We start from the raw sequence: 16516 nt of genomic DNA, 5'->3' as shown, positions 1-16516 counted from the left end.
ATTGCTGTAGGAGGTATGTGTGCCTAAAGTATTGGCTGCAGTCCCTACTTTATGACAGTGCCTTCTCCAGAGGTACAGTTGAGTGGTTGCAGTATCCTTAAGATGCTATAGAAATATCCAGTTTCAAGTTCTGAAGCAGGTTAATGGTGTCCAATGACAATGGGTCCAGCAAATGAGTTGACAGTTTAACACCGATCTTGACGTGGCACAGACATTTATACCCATCACTGGTTCATTCTGTAGCTTAGTCCTGGAATCGAGGGTGCTAGGCTCACAAATCAGTGAGTTTTTTTGTTACACTCTGAGATTAGTCTCAGTAACAATAACCTTGAAACCAGCAGATTGTTCTGAAAGTCAATATTGTTCACTAATGCCCTTCAGGGAAGGAAATGTGTTGGCCAATATGTGATTTTTTTTTTACCCCCACCCAGACTTCCCCCAATGTGGTTGACTCGGAACTGCTTCCTCAGAGTCACAACAGAAACAGGCCCTTCGGCTCACCTAGTCCATGCCGATCAGATCTTCTGCCTTGACTTATCTACCTGCACCCAGACCATATCCCTCCAAACCCCTCCCATCCATGTACCTATCCAAACTTGTCTTAAATGTTACAATTGAGCCCGCATCTACCACTTCTGCTGGCAGCTCCTTCCACACTCGCACCACCCTCTGAGTGAAGAAGTTTCCCTTCAGATTCCCCTTAAATATTTCACCTTTCACCCTAAACCCATGTCCTCTAGTTCTAGTCTCACCCAACCTGCGGGGGAAAAAGCCTGCATGCAATCACCCTATCTATACCCATTATAATGTATACCTCCATAAGATCTCCCCACATTCTCCTGCGCTCCAGGGAATAATGTCCTAACCTATTCAACCTTTCCCTAAAACTCGGGTCCTCAAGTCCTGGCAACCTCCTTGTAAATTTTGTCTGCACTCTTTCAAGCTTATTGATATCTTTCCTGTAGGTAGGTGACCAGATTTGCACATAATCCCCTAAATTCAGCCTCACCAATGTCTTGTACAACTTCAACATAACATCCCAATTCCAGTGCACAATGCTCTGATTTATGAATGTCAATGCGCCAAAAGCTCTCTCTGTGACCCCATCTACCTGTGACGCCACTTTCGGGAATTATGGATCTGTATTCGCGACTCCCTTTGTTCTACTGCACACCTCAGAGCCCTACCATTCACTGTGTAAGTCTTACCCTGCTTTGTCCTTCCAAAGTGCAACACCACACTTGTCTGCATTAAATTCATCTGCCATTTTTCAGTCCATTTTCCTAGCTGGTCAAGATTAAGCTGCAAACTTTGATAACCTCCTTCGCTGTTCACCACGCCCCAGTCTTGGTGTCATCTGCAAATTTGCTGATCCAGTTTACCACATTATCATCGAAATCATTAATAGAGATGATCCCTGTGGTGTACCACTAGTCACAGGCCTCCAGTCAGAGAGAGAACCATCTACTATCACTCTCTGGATTCTCCCACTTAGCCAATGTTGAATCCAGTTGACTACATCCTGAATGCCAAGTGACTTAACCTTCTGGACCAGTCTCCCATGAGGAACTTTGACAAAGGCCTTACTAAAGTCCATGTAGACATTGTTCACTGCCTTTCCATCATTAACCTTCTTGGTAACCTCCTTTTTAAAAAATCTAAGATTAGTTAGACATGACCTACCACGCACAAAGTGATGGTGACTGTCCCTAATTAGGCCCTGTCTATCCAAATCTTAAATATACTTTCCCTTAGAATACCTTCCAATAGTTTACCCACAACTAACATCAGGCTCACCAGCCTATAATTTCCCAGCTTATTCTTAAGAGCTTTTCTTAAACAACAGAGTAATGTTAGCTGTCCTCCGGCACCTCACCCGGGGCTAAGGATGTTTTAAATATCTCTTCCTGGAGTCCTGCAATTTCTGCACCAGTCTCCCACAGGTCCGAGGGGACACCTTGTCAGGCCCTGGGGATTTATCCACCTTCATTCGCCTCAAGCTAGCCAGCACCTCTTCCGTAATCTGGATATGGTCCATGACCTCAGTACTCTTTTGCCTCAGTTCTATAGTCTCTGTCTGTCTCCAGAATAAATATGGATGCAAAAGATTCATTTAAGATCTCCCCCATCTCTTTCGGCTCCACACATAGATGACCATGTTGATCTTCAAGAGGACCGACTTTGCCCCCTGCTACCCTTTTGCTCTTAATCTAGGTATCGAAACCCTTGGGATTCTGTTTCACCTTGTCTGCCAGAGCAACCTCACGTCCTTTTTTTAGCCCTCCTGATTTCTCTCGTGTCCTCTTGCATTTCTTATACTTAAGCGCCTCATTTGATCCTAGCTACCTATACCTGATGTGTGTCGCCTTTTCCTTTACCAAGGCCTCAATATCCCTCGATAACCAAGGTTCCATAAACTTGTCAGCCTTGCCTTTTATTGTAACAGGAACATCCTATACTCTCATTATTTCCCTTTTGAAGGCCTCCCACTTACCAAGCATCTCTTTGCCAGAAAACAGCTTATCCCAATCCACACCTGCCAGATCCTTTCTGATGCCATCAAAATTGGCCTTACTACAATTTAGAATCTCAACCCAAGGACCAGTCCTATCCTCCATGATTATCTTGAAACGAATGATTGTGATCACTAGATCCAAAGTCTTCCCCTACACACTTCTGTCACCTACCCTGTCTTGTTCCCTAAGAGGAGATCCAATATCACGCACTCTAGTTGGGACTTCTACGTATTGATGCCTTTACATGCCTTCGTTCAGGGACAGTTAGGAATGATCGATAAATGCCTAGTGACGTCAATGTCATGTGAATGAATAAAGAAAGAAAAGGATGTCCTGGTGTCACTTGAGTTCAAGTGCACTATTTTCTCTGGTGGAATTAAAAATATGGGTTGCTGATTTTGTGTTGCACCATGATAACACAAAACCAAGAGAGCAAAATTTGTCTATGCAGCTCAGAACTGCCAGTTATCCTGCAGACTCAGCCTGTGTGCCATAAGGGTGGAGGGTGCTAAAAGAATTACATGAGTATTGAATGCTAGTTTGTGCCTCTAATGTTGTTCCTTTTTTTTATTCCTTAGTTAAACCTTCCCCGTCGAAGAAAAGCAGACTCGGTATGACATCAATGAGGCGGCCTGCAACAGGGGGGTCTGGACAAGCACCCTCATCCTTGACTGAGGAAGGCAAAGGACAGGTGCCGACAAAGGAGATAATTCAGGCGATAATAGAACCAGGTAACAGGTGTACCATTGACACACTAGCTTTCAAATTCCCTCTGTGGCTTTGACCTTTTTCCCTCCCTCTCCCCCTTCTCCTCCCCCTTCTCCTCCCCCCCCCCCCCCCCCCCCCCCCAAGACCTCACCCGCGATCTCTGATCTCTTAAAACGCCCCGCTCTAAAACTCAGATGAGTGTTGATAGAGTGGAACCTGTAGATGTAGTGTACTTAGATTTCCAAAAGGCATTTGACCGTGCTACATAAGAGGCTTGTGCAGCACCCCATCTTCTGTCTTGCCACATTGCAGCCTTCTGGACTTAATATTGAATTCTGCAGTTTCAGCTTCTGTTCCCTCAGTTATCCATCTGTGATACTGGCTCAGTGTGTTTCTTGGGTTTTTCCCCGTTGTTTTTTTATCTCTGGGAGTGGAGGACATGCCCAGCCTGACCTGCCAGGCGCATCTTCATGCTCCGCATTTCACAACTCCTTTGTTTATGTTCTCACTCTCTAACTGCTCCCATTCACTCATTGATCAGATCACCTTTCCAGCTTATCCCTGAGGTCACCTCGATTTTACCCTTGCAGTGGCACCCTCCTCTCATCCTCTCTGCAGCTTAACATGCTTTTGTTGTCTTCCCAGTTCTGACAAAGGGTCTTCATTCTGAAACCTTAAGTCTTTTTCTTCCCATTGATGCGGTCTGACCTGTTTTTGATTTAGATTTCCGGCACGTGCAGTTTTTGATTTTCAGCAGATTTCCTTCCCTGAAGGGCATTAGTGAACTAGGTGGGTTCAATGATAGTTTCATGGTCACCACTACTGAGCTTGATTTTTTTTCTTAATTCTTTTGCTTATTTTAACTTATTTTCTTAATTTATTTGGTTACTTTAAATTTCCCAACTTCCTTGGTGACATTGGAACTCTTAGCTCTTGCTCATTGGTGCTAATTCAGTAACAGGCTAACTGTGCTGCAGCAGCCATTGAGTTAGGCTGATGAACACCTGACCTCTGTATCTGAATAAAAGAGGAAGAACGGAGAAGTAATAGCTGTTTGACTCGCTGTCCTCTGGGTAGCACTAATTCACAACATTGTTGCTGTCTTTTATTTCAGGAGCATATCAGGGTCGGCCTGACATCCTGCCCAGGACCCCACCACTTGATGAGGCCGCCAGTGATTCAGCAGCAACGACTTTGTCCAGTTCTTCCCTTGCAGAACCCGGAGCGCTGGACAGCACAGGAACTAATTCCCCAGTTACAAGGTCAATTCTATTGGAATTGCATGCTGTAGAAAGAGGCCATTTGGCCCAGTGGCCTGTGCTAGACATCTGCCTGTTCTTTCCCCATAATCCCATAAATGGTTCCATGGTGATTATTTATCACAGTGTCGTCGCAGGGTAGCTGTATTGATGTTTCAGCGTCTGACGATTGAAGGTCATTCCTGGGCAGCCTCCTACCTTGGACACCTTGTACAAAACTCAGTTGTCTGTGTCCTTGCATCAATCCATTGTCATGTGCTCATTGACCTACCTCACCTTCTGGTCCAGTGACATCCTGGTTTTTAAAAATATCTATTGCTTTGTCATTGGCAGCTCTGCCAACATCTGCCTGGCCTCTAGACTTCACTTCCAAATCCTGTTGTCCCTTTCTTAAAGCCTCCCACTTGAGCTCTTGTGGTGACCTGTCCTCATTTCCTGATGTGAGTTGCTGTCAAATTTTACCTGACCCCTCCCGTAAAGCACCTTGGGTATTTTTGCCATGCTAACAATTCAGTCTAAATGTGAGAGGATTCGTGTAACTTGAAGTATCTGGATTTTAATGAAAACAGACCTTGCATGTTGGAACCTGATCTTGTTGCAGGCCTCTGGGATTGGATGTGCACACCACTGATGAGACTGAACAGCATCCAAATGAACTAGTTGCCAGCAGCGTCGAAAGGTGAGAGTACAAGGGTAGAACAAGACTGTTTGATACCACATTGGTCTGCAGAACATGCAGTGTCTCCAATCTGAACTGGGGGGAAGCTCAGTCAACCGTGCGGCAAGTTCTGCATTTGCTGGGCTGGATAGCTGATGTGCAACTACTTTCTTTTCCCGGTACAATTAGGATTGGAGAGATGGGGTACCACAAGTGTTTACAGACGGCCTGAAATTGTTAACCTACCTGTCTGATGGTGGTATCTGCCTATTGTTTAACTGGTTGCTGCATGACTTCGGCGAGGTGGTGGAAGATTTTGTCTCCATTTTTGTCTCAGGATTTTGGGGATCAGGGTATTCCTATGTGTGTGGAAGTTGCTCTTTCGATGCCAATATAACGTCTGTTGCTCTACTATCAATGCCTTCAGCTACCTGGGAGTCACTATCTAAACCCCTCCACCTCTTTCTTCTTCTGAAAGACAGTCCTTTGAGCTGTGTTTAGTTGCTTATAGAATTGCAGGTTGTTGCTAATTAGCTCCGAATCAGGTTTATTTTCACTGACATATGTCGTGAAATTTGATGTTTTGTGGCAGAACTACAGTGCAAAACCACCTCAAGATTCCAGGGTTAACTGCATTGGTCCTGGAGTGGGAGGCTGCTACATTTGAGAGCAGTTAAAATCTGGCTGTTTAAAAGGATGGGAGGTGATGCCATTGATCATACTAAGTAACATTTAGAGAGGGCTTGGCATGGTAGATGCCCTGAGAATTTTCCGTCGCTAGTGAACTTAGAACTAGGACAGTCCCGGGATAAGGAGTGGAACATTTAGGAGAAATGAGAAATTTCTTTTTGGGAAGCATTCACTACTGTGTCTCAGGAAGCTGTGTGTGGATGGCTTATTGAGCGATTCTTGCAAAAGGAATCGACAGGGATTAGAAAGGTGAATGGAATTGAAGGAGAGATCAGAGTAAATTTTACCAAATTGTATCCTTGTGTCCTGACATGGGAGTTGGGCGCCTTGACTGGGGTCCGGCTCGGGTGTCTTTTCAGCCCTTTCCCAAGAAGAATCCTGTCCTTGTCCTGTCTATGCAAAGGGCTCTGAAGGTAATGTGCTGTTGCCACCAAGTGTCAGCACAGTGCAGTAGCCCTGCCAGTAATCATTCAAGTTGATTAGGGCAGTTTCTCATACTCTCACCCACACTGAGAGGTTTCTGCAGTAGCAGTTTGAGATCCAGGTTCCATTTCACGCTTGGTGACTGACTGCAGTGTTTAGCGGTTGCTAACGTCAGGTAGGGTCAGCCCTTGAACTAGTCGTATTATTCCAACCTTCATGTAGGACAGGACTCTTGAAGGAATTTAATGCCTGTACTTTCTTCAACCACCCCTTCACCCCTGCCCCCCCCCCCCCTTTTCCACAGTATACCTCCAATTATTTCGGAGCCAGCCTCGGGGACCCCTCTTTCAGAGCTGTCTGTTGCGTCAAAGGCAGAGGAAGGTACCCGGTGCCGTGACACACTGTTAGAGACTGAAATCTGCTTCGTAAGTACCATGGTGGAGTTGGGATGGGGAGGGTTGCTGGTTGTGGCAAAGAAGGTGAGGGGCTGCCTCCCGGCTTAGGCTTTTAGATCTTTTCATGTGGATAGGGAGCAACTGTTCAGAATTGGAGTATTGTGTGCAGTTCTGGACAATAGAAGTGTTTGGTCTTGAGTGGTTGTGCACTGCAAATGGCCAGGTCCCATTGGAGGGGGAGATTGGTCCTTTCCTGGGTTCAGTTAAATTTGCAAAGATTTGGATCTCCTAAAGTTTCCCACTCCTCATCACTGCCCAAACCCTGCCCTACTGATACCCTCATGGGTCATCTTGCTGCTCCTCAGCTGTGGAAGTTGTGTTTTAGAATGTTGTGTCTGGCAAAATCAGTTTATCTAAACATCCCACTTTTGTTGACGGCCATTTCCTTGGTAAAACATGAAGCACAGGAGGTGCAGCATGACCTACGAACAAGCAGCAGGTATAGTCCACTCAGTTCCTCAAACCTGCAATATTAATTGATGTTCATTGCTGATCTGATTGTAACCTCAACTTTACATTCCCCAGCAATTCTTATCATGAATTTCTGTACTTAAAAATGTAGAAACCCAGTGCTTTCACCATTCTTTAAGGAAAAGTTCCAAAGCCCTCACCACCTTGTTTCATGTCTTATTTATAAATAATGATCCCCTCTCTTCAGTTCTAGCTCCTTCCACAAGAGGCAATGTTAGAACAGCACAGGAACAGGCCCTTCAGCCCATGCTGTATGTGCTGACCATGATGCCAAATTAAACTAAATCTATCTGCCTGCACATGATCCATAACCCTCCATTCCCTGCATGTTCATGTCCTTGTCTAAATGCTTCTTAAATGCCTCTATCATGTCTGCTTCTACCACCACCCCTGGCAGTGTGTTCCAGGCACCCACCACTGTATAGTTTTTTAAAAAAAACATACCTTGCACATCCTTTAAACTTCCCCCTCTCACCTTAAAGCTGTGTCCTCTGGTATTTGATATTTCTATGCTGGGGAAAAGCTTCCAACTCTCTGCCCTATCTATGCCTCTAGTATAACCCTCTGTTAGGTCTCCTCTCAACCTCCAATGCTCCAGTGAAAACAATACAAAGAACTCCCGGTGGCCATCCACTTCAATTCCACGTCCCACTCCCATACCAACACGTCTATCCATGGCCGCCTCTACTGCCACGTTGAGGCCATACGTAGGTTGGAGGAGCAACACCTCATATTCCGCCTTGGTAGTCTCCAACCTGACAGCCTCAACATTGATTTCTCTAACTTCCAGTAACCCCTCCTCTCTTCTTTCTCCCCCCCCCCCTTTCTTTTTTTCTCTCCTTTATCTTCCCTCATTCCTGTGGCCCCTTTTTCTTTCCCCTTGCCCCACCCTCATGACCTGCCCATCCCTTCCCCAGCTCACATGACCTGCCTATCTTTTCCCCACCTCCTTTCCTTTATTGCATGGTCCACTGCCCTCTCCTGCTGGATTCTGCCTCCTTCAGCCCTTTGTCTCTTCTACCTATCACCTCTCAGCTTACTTCCCCCTCCCCCAACCCCACCCTCCTACCTTCCCCCCTCACCTGAACTCACCTATCACCTGCCTGCATGTACTCCTCCCCGACCTTCTTATTCCAGCTTCTGCCCTCTTCGAGTCCTGATGAAGGATCTCAATCTGAAACATCGACTGTTTATTTCTCTCCATGGATGCTGCCTGACCCGAGTTCCTCCAGCATTTTGTGTGTGTTGCTCCAGATTCCAGCATCTGCAGAATCTCTTGTGTCAAGTTTGTCCAATCTCTCCTCATAGCTAATACTCTCTAATCCAGGCAACCCTAGTGAACCTCTGCACCCTCTCCAAAACCTCCATCCTTTCTGTAATGGGGCGACCAGAACTGCACACAGTACTCCAAATTTGGCCTAACCAAAGTTTTCTCCATATTCACCCAATCAAGACCCCTCAACATCTTGTGTTTCAATCAAGTCCCTTCTAAATCTTCTAAACACCAGAGGATATAAACTTAGCCTCTCCAACCTTTCCTCAACAGACAACCCACCGTGCCAGGTATTTATCTAATAAATCTGTACTCACTGCTTACAATATATTACTACTTCCTTTAAATGAAACTAGGACTATGCACAGTGCTCTAGATATGGTCTCTCACCTATGCCCGATATAACTAAAGTGAAACCTCTCCACCACCTTTCTTGCAGTCAGTTTATCTTATTCTGGTCAGTAGTTGAAGGAATGAGTTAAATACATTGATCCTTGTATCCACAAGGATCTTGCTGACTCCTGCATGGGTACAACTTCTATTGGAACCAGAGCCTCTGGAGCTTGGCCTTCATGTCCCCACAATCACGGGCATTCACTCATGAAAGGGCTGTGCATTGGAGCAGCTGATTTCTCTCCCCTTGGCCACAGATGGCATTTGCCATCTCTTCCCTCATCACACCCCCACCACCACCACACTGCCACCCCAAAAATTCCTGGGCTATTTCACCTGAGCAGTTGAGTGTTTGTTTGGATGGACTGTAGCTGAAGCCTTAAAGTTGGAATGTTGCAGTGGGTGAAGTGATGCTGGGGAATCCCAGAGTCTCAGCTATAAATATGAGATGGCCACCAATAAACTCGGCGGGAATTCAGGGAAAATCTTTGCTCATTCAGGAATGAGTCTTTAACTTGTCTCCACAGGGTGGTTGAGGCAGAGAGCAGTGGAAAGTTTAAGAGAAGTTGGATAAGCTCAAGAACAGAATAGAAGCTCATACTCGGTGGGTTTGAAAGGGACATGTGGAACATAAAGTCACCATAGACCTATGTTGTAAATACTGTCTTCTGTACTAGTTAAACCTCACTGTCTGAGTATCCTTGTGAATTGATTTGACCATATGTCAGCAGGTTTTAGGAGAGCACAAACATCCGAATTGTTTTGTATTCGGAAGATGTGGAGAATTTAATTTGCTGTTATGGGAATGAGCTTTGGTTGGGTCACCCAGTGGCAGCTCCATTCTGTGTTTTGATTGGATGGGTCAAGAAGATTAGCTCAATATGTGAGAACACAATCGCTATCCACTGCTCAATGCTATTGAAGGAGCAGATTGCATTTTTGTTGAGATTTATTGTTCCTTTCCAACATTGTATTTCTCTTCCACTTTGTCCCTAACCTGACCTTGACTATCTCCCTCTTGTCCTCCATCCTGACTGCATTCCTGGCATCTTACAATGCATTTGATCGATGATTATCCAGATGTGTAACAACAGTTTTTCTGCTGCTTCCAGCTAATTGGAAGATAATGATAGAATGATAACCTTTCATGATTCTGCAGTGTTGCAATGCTTGTTGTGTGTAGTGTCATCTGCAGAAACTCGGTGACTTCCTCAATATTGAATTAAAAGATAACTTCCTAATTGTGACCTTCTTGATGCTTATAAATTGCCGTAACATCTTACTCTTCTCCTTCTCTCTGCTGCTTTCCATGCTGCTCTTTTTGTTTTTGGTGGTTTGCCTCGCTGTGCTAAATCTGCACCAGTTCTTGGAGGGAAGGTATTGGATTTGCTCATCGCCCATATTTCCCCGGCCCCCATGTCTTCCAAAGCCTCCAGAGGCCAATAGCAAGGATGTCAAAGTAAGTTTTCTCCTGAAAAACGCCACCCTGATGTAGAGTTGGCGCCATTTGGACTTTCTCCTTCCATTCCCACTTCCCACCCTACCTCTCCCGACATCCATTTTTATCTGGTCACCATGTTGGAGAATTGCTTGAATTCTGGGGTGTATCATTCCAAACGTTTTGAGCAAGGCTTCTGCTCCCTGTGGAGGTGCCATCCCTTGGGTGAGACATTACATTCAGCCCCAGTTAACTGGGGCGAGCGAAGATCAAAAGATTTCACGGCCACCATTCCACAGACTAACAGGGAGTTCTCCACTGTTCTAGCCGTCACTCCTTCCTTGATCAAAGCCATTAAAGCAGAGCCAAATCCACTGCTTTTTCATCTTCATTTAGACTGTCTGCATTTCTGCATGGCAAGATCCTATAGCACTTGCAATACCTGCAGCCTCCAGTCACACACCTTTAAAAACATCTCAAGGTATTTCTTGAGGAATTATCGAACAATATTTGATTGGTCGAGCCGTGCATTTAAATACGACAGGTGACCAAAAGCTTGTACCGAGAGGGAGTTTCATGGAGTATTGTAAAAGAGCAGAGAGAAGTTTAAGCAGGAAATCCCAGAGCAGCAGGTACAGCTGGCAGTGGAGATTGTGGGGGTCACCGGGTGATCCAGGGACGAGAATTGGAGAGCTTAAACTTTCCTTAAATAAATTGTCAGTTGTGAAGGAGACAAAAAAGGCAGTGGGTCATTGGGGGGTATTTGTTGGAGGGCTGGAAGCCATGGGGGTAGGTGGTGAAGGCCAGTGTGCTTCGTATTTATTCCACTTGCAATTAGTGAAGTGTTGAGACACGTAATTTAAAAGACAGGTCAGTGGCACCCTAACCTCTGCCTTTGGCATACGTCTTCCTGGTGTTGTCAGATAGTGTGTGCAGACTGCAGATAAGCATACTGTCTGGGGTTATTGCTCGACCCCCATTTCGGGGAAACTAACCACCTGGAAGTTTATATCTTTTATTTTGGCCAGTGGGGTGGAAGTGCCCTTTTCTCAGAATCTAACTCTGTTTTTATTCTGTTTCAGTGACCTGGATGGAGTGTGAACTGCATCTAATAATTCCCATCTGCCTACGCACTCTGCATGGGTCAGTTCTTCTTGTATATCCCAGCAACTGCCCAGAAACTACAGAAGTAAGGGAGGCTTTAAAGGGCAGCTTATTTTAAAGGACACTTACAATGGGGGAGGTGAGATTTAACACAGCACCCCCTCCCTTCCTGGCCTTGATGCCAATCAGAGCAGCCTTGGCACCATGTGTTCCCGTTGCTAAAGCAGGCAGCTCAGCTTTAGGGATGGGGGTGGCAGTGTGCAAGAATTTTTTGTATAAGCAGTTTAATTCCTTTTTCCAGACGCTGGTGAAAGATTGCTTGGGACATTTTGCTCCTTACAAATTGAACAAAAGAAGGAGCCAAGTTTTGTTAATCTGCTGGGTTACTCCTGCCAAAAATCTCTTCTCTTACTGTTTAAATGTCTATATTAGACACTTTTTTTAACCCCACAATCCCCCACGGCCTTATTTTACAGACTGTTATGTGTGTGTTTGTGCATTTTCCTGAATTAATATTTATGAACATCATATTTAAAAAAAACACAAATGTTTTTCATTTGTTGAGCCGGGAAGAAATTTGCCTTTAGCAGACTTTTGATAGTTCCTTTTAAATGGAAAAGGAAGTGTTGGGTGCCTGAAAACAAGAGAATGGACATTGTGGAATCTAGTCTAATTTCCCACTGCAATGTGTACTGACTTGCTGCAGTATTCTCGATTATATATGCAAAAGTTGTAAACCCTTTTGGACTGTGTTGGTGCCAATTTGTCGTGAAGGAATTATCCTATTGCCACTATCAAATAATTTTCACACTGGCCTGCCAGCTTTTTACCGCAAACTAATCCAGCACTGAGAAGCAGTAAATACCTCCTCCAGGGTGCTAATGTGTGTTGCATAGAGATTTAGTTGTTCATGGGTTAGCATCATGACCACTCCTGAAGGAATACTGAGCTTCAGGAGGTGCTGTTATTGGGGCTGAGGTTTTAAACCAGCATGCTGTTATTTTTATAGCACATGTTAAGGACATAGTAGGGGACCAGAGAATCGACCTAAGTCGAGACCTTCCTCTTCCCTGGCTGCAGGTAAAGACGTAGTTGTCTCGACTGTGGAGCCCACTGTGGTTCAACAGATGGTTGATCATCCTTGTTGCACTGAGTGGAAAGGATGTTGTGGACCCCACTGGGGGTTGGTGCCATCAGAATGTGAAGGTGCTGCTAGGGGTAAGGAGACCCTGTTGGGTAAACTACATGTTGTAACTATTCCCTACTCAAATCTTGGGACCCTCCCAACTATTATTGACTTAGTCCCTGCATGGCCCCCATTACCTGTTTCTGTGGCATTATTCACCAAAAGAGTGCAGGTGTGGTGACTCGGAGCAGTGTGTGATTTTATTTTGTTTGTTGTTGTTATCAACAGACTCCCAGTTTAATCTCATGACTTTTGAACTTTGTGGGTATTTCCAATCAAGTCTTGAATCCCATGTTTTACCCAGGATTTGCTAACACATGCTGGCAGTGACATGGGCTTCAGCCCATGCCTGCTCACTGGCCATAGGATCTCCACAAACTGACCATGATGCGTTCCCAGGATGGTGATTTGGCAATGACCTGAAAGGCTGGAATATGGGGTTTAGTCCTGGAGCACTCACCTTTTGAGCTCTACCTGGCTGCCAGTTTGAACACCTGTCTAGTGATGATGACTTTGTGTCGGATTGGTCAGAGGCTCCACTTCCCCTTGCCACCATACCCCAGCGACAGCAGCTTGGAGGAGGTGGCAGGGAGAATCAACCTGGCAGGAGTTGTGTTTGTACTGCACCTCACCTCTGCCATTTGGAGGATATTGGTGCATTGTCATGCCTGCCAATCAACAGGACAGAACCTTGATGCTGTTCGTGGTGTCACAATGCAGAGTGCCTCTCGAGTACCCCTGCAAGTTCTGATCCCCAGCCTGGCTCCCCCACTGTGCACTAATGAAGTGGTTGAACGTTCCTTTAATTAAAGCTGCTCTCATATCATGGATTGTTGCAACCCCACAGATTTTCACACATTGTTAACTTCTTTGTAATTTCTGAAATGTTTACATTTAATTTAAAGGGGCTAACTATACAAGGTCAGAGCTGGACCTCGAACAAGTTGTGTATAAGATAACATTCTTGATGTTGTTACTCTCTTTATACAGTGATATGCATGTAGCTACATCATTTTTTTTGCCATCAATGCTTATTTAAGGTGCCCTTCACATCCACTTGGCAGGGATGCCACCTTTGTAAGCAGGAGCATTGTAAACTGAGTTTTGCATAGTGTTTTAACTCAAAATATGAGTTTCAGCCACAGCTAGTCAGCTCAGCAGTAGCTGTTGTAACTGTTACAAGACTTGATGTGTGTGGTTCTGCACACATTCTTGTTTGCTCTTCACTCCCACCTTTTTCCCCCACTGGAATCTGGGCTGGAGAGAGAAACTCGACCTAGACGTGTCAATCTCGATCTGGTAATAGATAAGTATAGAGTTATACTGCAACTGGAGGGTGCAGACTGGGAATGTGGCTGGCACCATTAACCTTCATTGCACTCAAGCTTCCGCTCTCATTCTGGATGATAGACCCCAGCCGTAGTACTGACGAGTCTCTGACTCCCTCCTGCATTCTGCGCGAGAGGAAGAATAACCCAGGAAATATCAGCTACAGGTCCAGCCATTTTCTGAATGATCATTGCACAGGTGGCAATTGTCCACACATTGAAATTTTTCAGAAGAGTGCACAAATGCTGGGGTTTTCCTGTGCTCCCCACATTTGCATCTCTCCTTGGTCATCCCTCAGTCAGACTCTCTTTTGTGATAGAGTTGATATTCAGACTTCTGGGTGAATGTGTGTATTCGGAGCAGGCAACTCGGCCAGTATGCTTTTGTTAAACATCTGGAGGATAAATTTCAACCTAAGGGATTGTTGATTTGGTATTATTTACCCTCAATCACATTGCTGTTGTTGGGATCTTGCCATGCAAAAATAATCTGTTACATTTTCTTACATTATGTCAGTGACTTCACTGATATAACTGAAGTGCTTTGAGACATCCCGAGGATGCAATGAGCTGAGAGAGTTTGTCTGATCTTACTGGGTCAGCAGCAGCATCCAGCTGCCCTCGGCTGCCTTGGGATGACTGACATGTTTGCCAGTATTGCCTTTTCCAGATGCTCCACCAGTATTTTGGAGGAGCTAGTGTAGGCACGTTGGGCTGAATGGCCCCCTGTAATGCAGCATTCTATAAACTGACCTCTGCCTAGTCTTGTAGCCTTTGAATTTGTTCAGTTAAGCCACTGATATTATACAAGTTATGCAGAGTGCCATTCCAGTTTAGGTTATAGATAAAGCTGTGTGTTGCCTCTCTGGCTGTGGACTGGAGGAATGGTTCTTCATTAGAATAACTTCATAACTCAAAAGACTATCCACTTTATGAATGTAACAAACTCTGGTGTTGGTATGAATGTTTTACTTTAACATTGGTGGATTTCTTCTGCCAGGGCTGCCTCTGATAAAAGTGTTAGATATTTGACAGCTGCTGAGCAGAGGGGAAGGGTTTCATCATTCCAGATTGATGTGAAATCTCCACTCTGTGAAGGTATTGTGATGTTTCAGTGTGGGATTAATTGCAACTAAATAAATCTGGAGTTATGGGATTTTGCAGAAGGGGTACGGGTCCTGTTACTAACGCAGGGGTGAATGGGAGCACTCGAGCTGAGGACCTGCCGCCTTCTTGCCAGGAACCGAGGAAGGGATTCTGTTTCCAGCTCGCCTACTTGTGAAGAGAGATCCCACTTTGTGAGTTTTGATTGGAAAATATAAGTAACACAAAAATCAGTCTTCAGAGTATTGTTTAGAGCCAGGGTCTGAAACTGACAACCCTGCTGGATAGGGTGGAATTGGCTGCAATTCCCAATTCAGCCCTGCGAATAAACTCTGGAAGGTGGATTCTTCCTTTTCGCTTGTTGTCGTTGCCAACCACAGCTTTCGCTGGGGCTGCTCTGAAGAGAGGAAGTGATAAGTATGCCCCTGTATTAGTGGGAAAATGATCATTCAGGGGTCTTGCTCAGTGTCCAATGTCTAACCGAACCTGGAGAGGGAGGGGGTCAACATTGCTCAGGGGTCCAAGCTGTGGGCCCTCTTTCATTCAACAGTGAATGTTCTACGGGTGGTGCCAGTGTGGCTTGAGGAGCAGTACCTCTGAGTGACAGAAAATTTGGTCTTTTGACTTGGGCCTGTGTGTGGCTTCCATTCTTTCCACCACCCAATTGCTCTACAGTGAGATGATAGTAAAGCATATTTAATTTGTACTGTCTGTTTAGTTTTTGTGAACATTGAAATATCTAACTTTTCATCAACTTTGTATCTATCTGTATATAAATGGACAGTTTACCAAATATTTGTCTCTTTGTGACTTTAATGGGGATACATCAAAGTTGGAGTAGCTTTAGAGTGAAGTTTCCAAAAAATCAAGGCATCTGACCAGTAATTTATTTTAAATTGGTATTCAAAGCAGAAATGGGCCTTTTTTCCCTTTGCTTCATGCTAGTATTTCTGTTCCACATGCTGTCTCCTTCCCCATCACCCTCTCCTAGTCATGGAGTAATGGATGCAGTCCCTTTGGCTCAAGTCATCCATGCTGACCATGGTGCCCACCAAGCTTGTCCCATTTACCTGCATTTTCCCCATATCCCTCTTATAAACCCCTCCTATCCAAATGTCTTTTAAATGTTGTTATTGGACCTGCTTCAACCACTTCCTCTGACAGCTCAGTCCATATACACACCACCCTCTGGTTGAAGAAGTTGCCCTTCGGGTCCCTTTTAAATCTTTCACCTCTTACCTTAAACCTATGCCCTCTACTTTTTAGTTTTCCTTCCCTGAGGAAAAAGAATGTGTGTTCTATCTATACCCCTCATGATTTTATACACTCTAAGGTCTCCTAATCTCATACATTATAAAGTACTAGCACCCTCTCCAACGTCTTTACATCTTTCTGTGGTGTCCACAACTGGATATAATACTCCAGATGGAGCTACGTTAATTTTTTTTAAAAGGCTGCCATGAATTCCACACTTGTAATCTCAACTTGTCCTATACCCTACTGTGTACAT

The 16516-nt window shown here is 44.9% G+C and overlaps 1 protein-coding gene across 1 annotated transcript in view; it reads left to right on the top strand.

Moving 5' to 3' along the window:
- LOC127587424 (phosphatidylinositol 4-phosphate 5-kinase type-1 gamma-like) overlaps nucleotides 1-16516 on the top strand; it is a 99823-nt gene that overhangs the window by 54643 nt on the left and 28664 nt on the right. Inside the window, exons 12-16 of the mRNA XM_052045721.1 lie at nucleotides 3095-3247; nucleotides 4339-4486; nucleotides 5085-5162; nucleotides 6559-6679; nucleotides 10210-10305. Of these exons, the coding sequence (XP_051901681.1) occupies nucleotides 3095-3247; nucleotides 4339-4486; nucleotides 5085-5162; nucleotides 6559-6679; nucleotides 10210-10305 (596 nt within the window). The remainder of the gene's footprint in view (nucleotides 1-3094; nucleotides 3248-4338; nucleotides 4487-5084; nucleotides 5163-6558; nucleotides 6680-10209; nucleotides 10306-16516) is intronic.

Source organism: Pristis pectinata, chromosome 40 (genome assembly GCF_009764475.1).
Source record: "Pristis pectinata isolate sPriPec2 chromosome 40, sPriPec2.1.pri, whole genome shotgun sequence".
Taxonomy (NCBI): Eukaryota; Metazoa; Chordata; class Chondrichthyes; order Rhinopristiformes; family Pristidae; genus Pristis; species Pristis pectinata.
The sequence above is the reverse complement of the archived record's forward strand: the minus strand, read 5'-3'. Positions and strand labels throughout refer to the sequence as shown.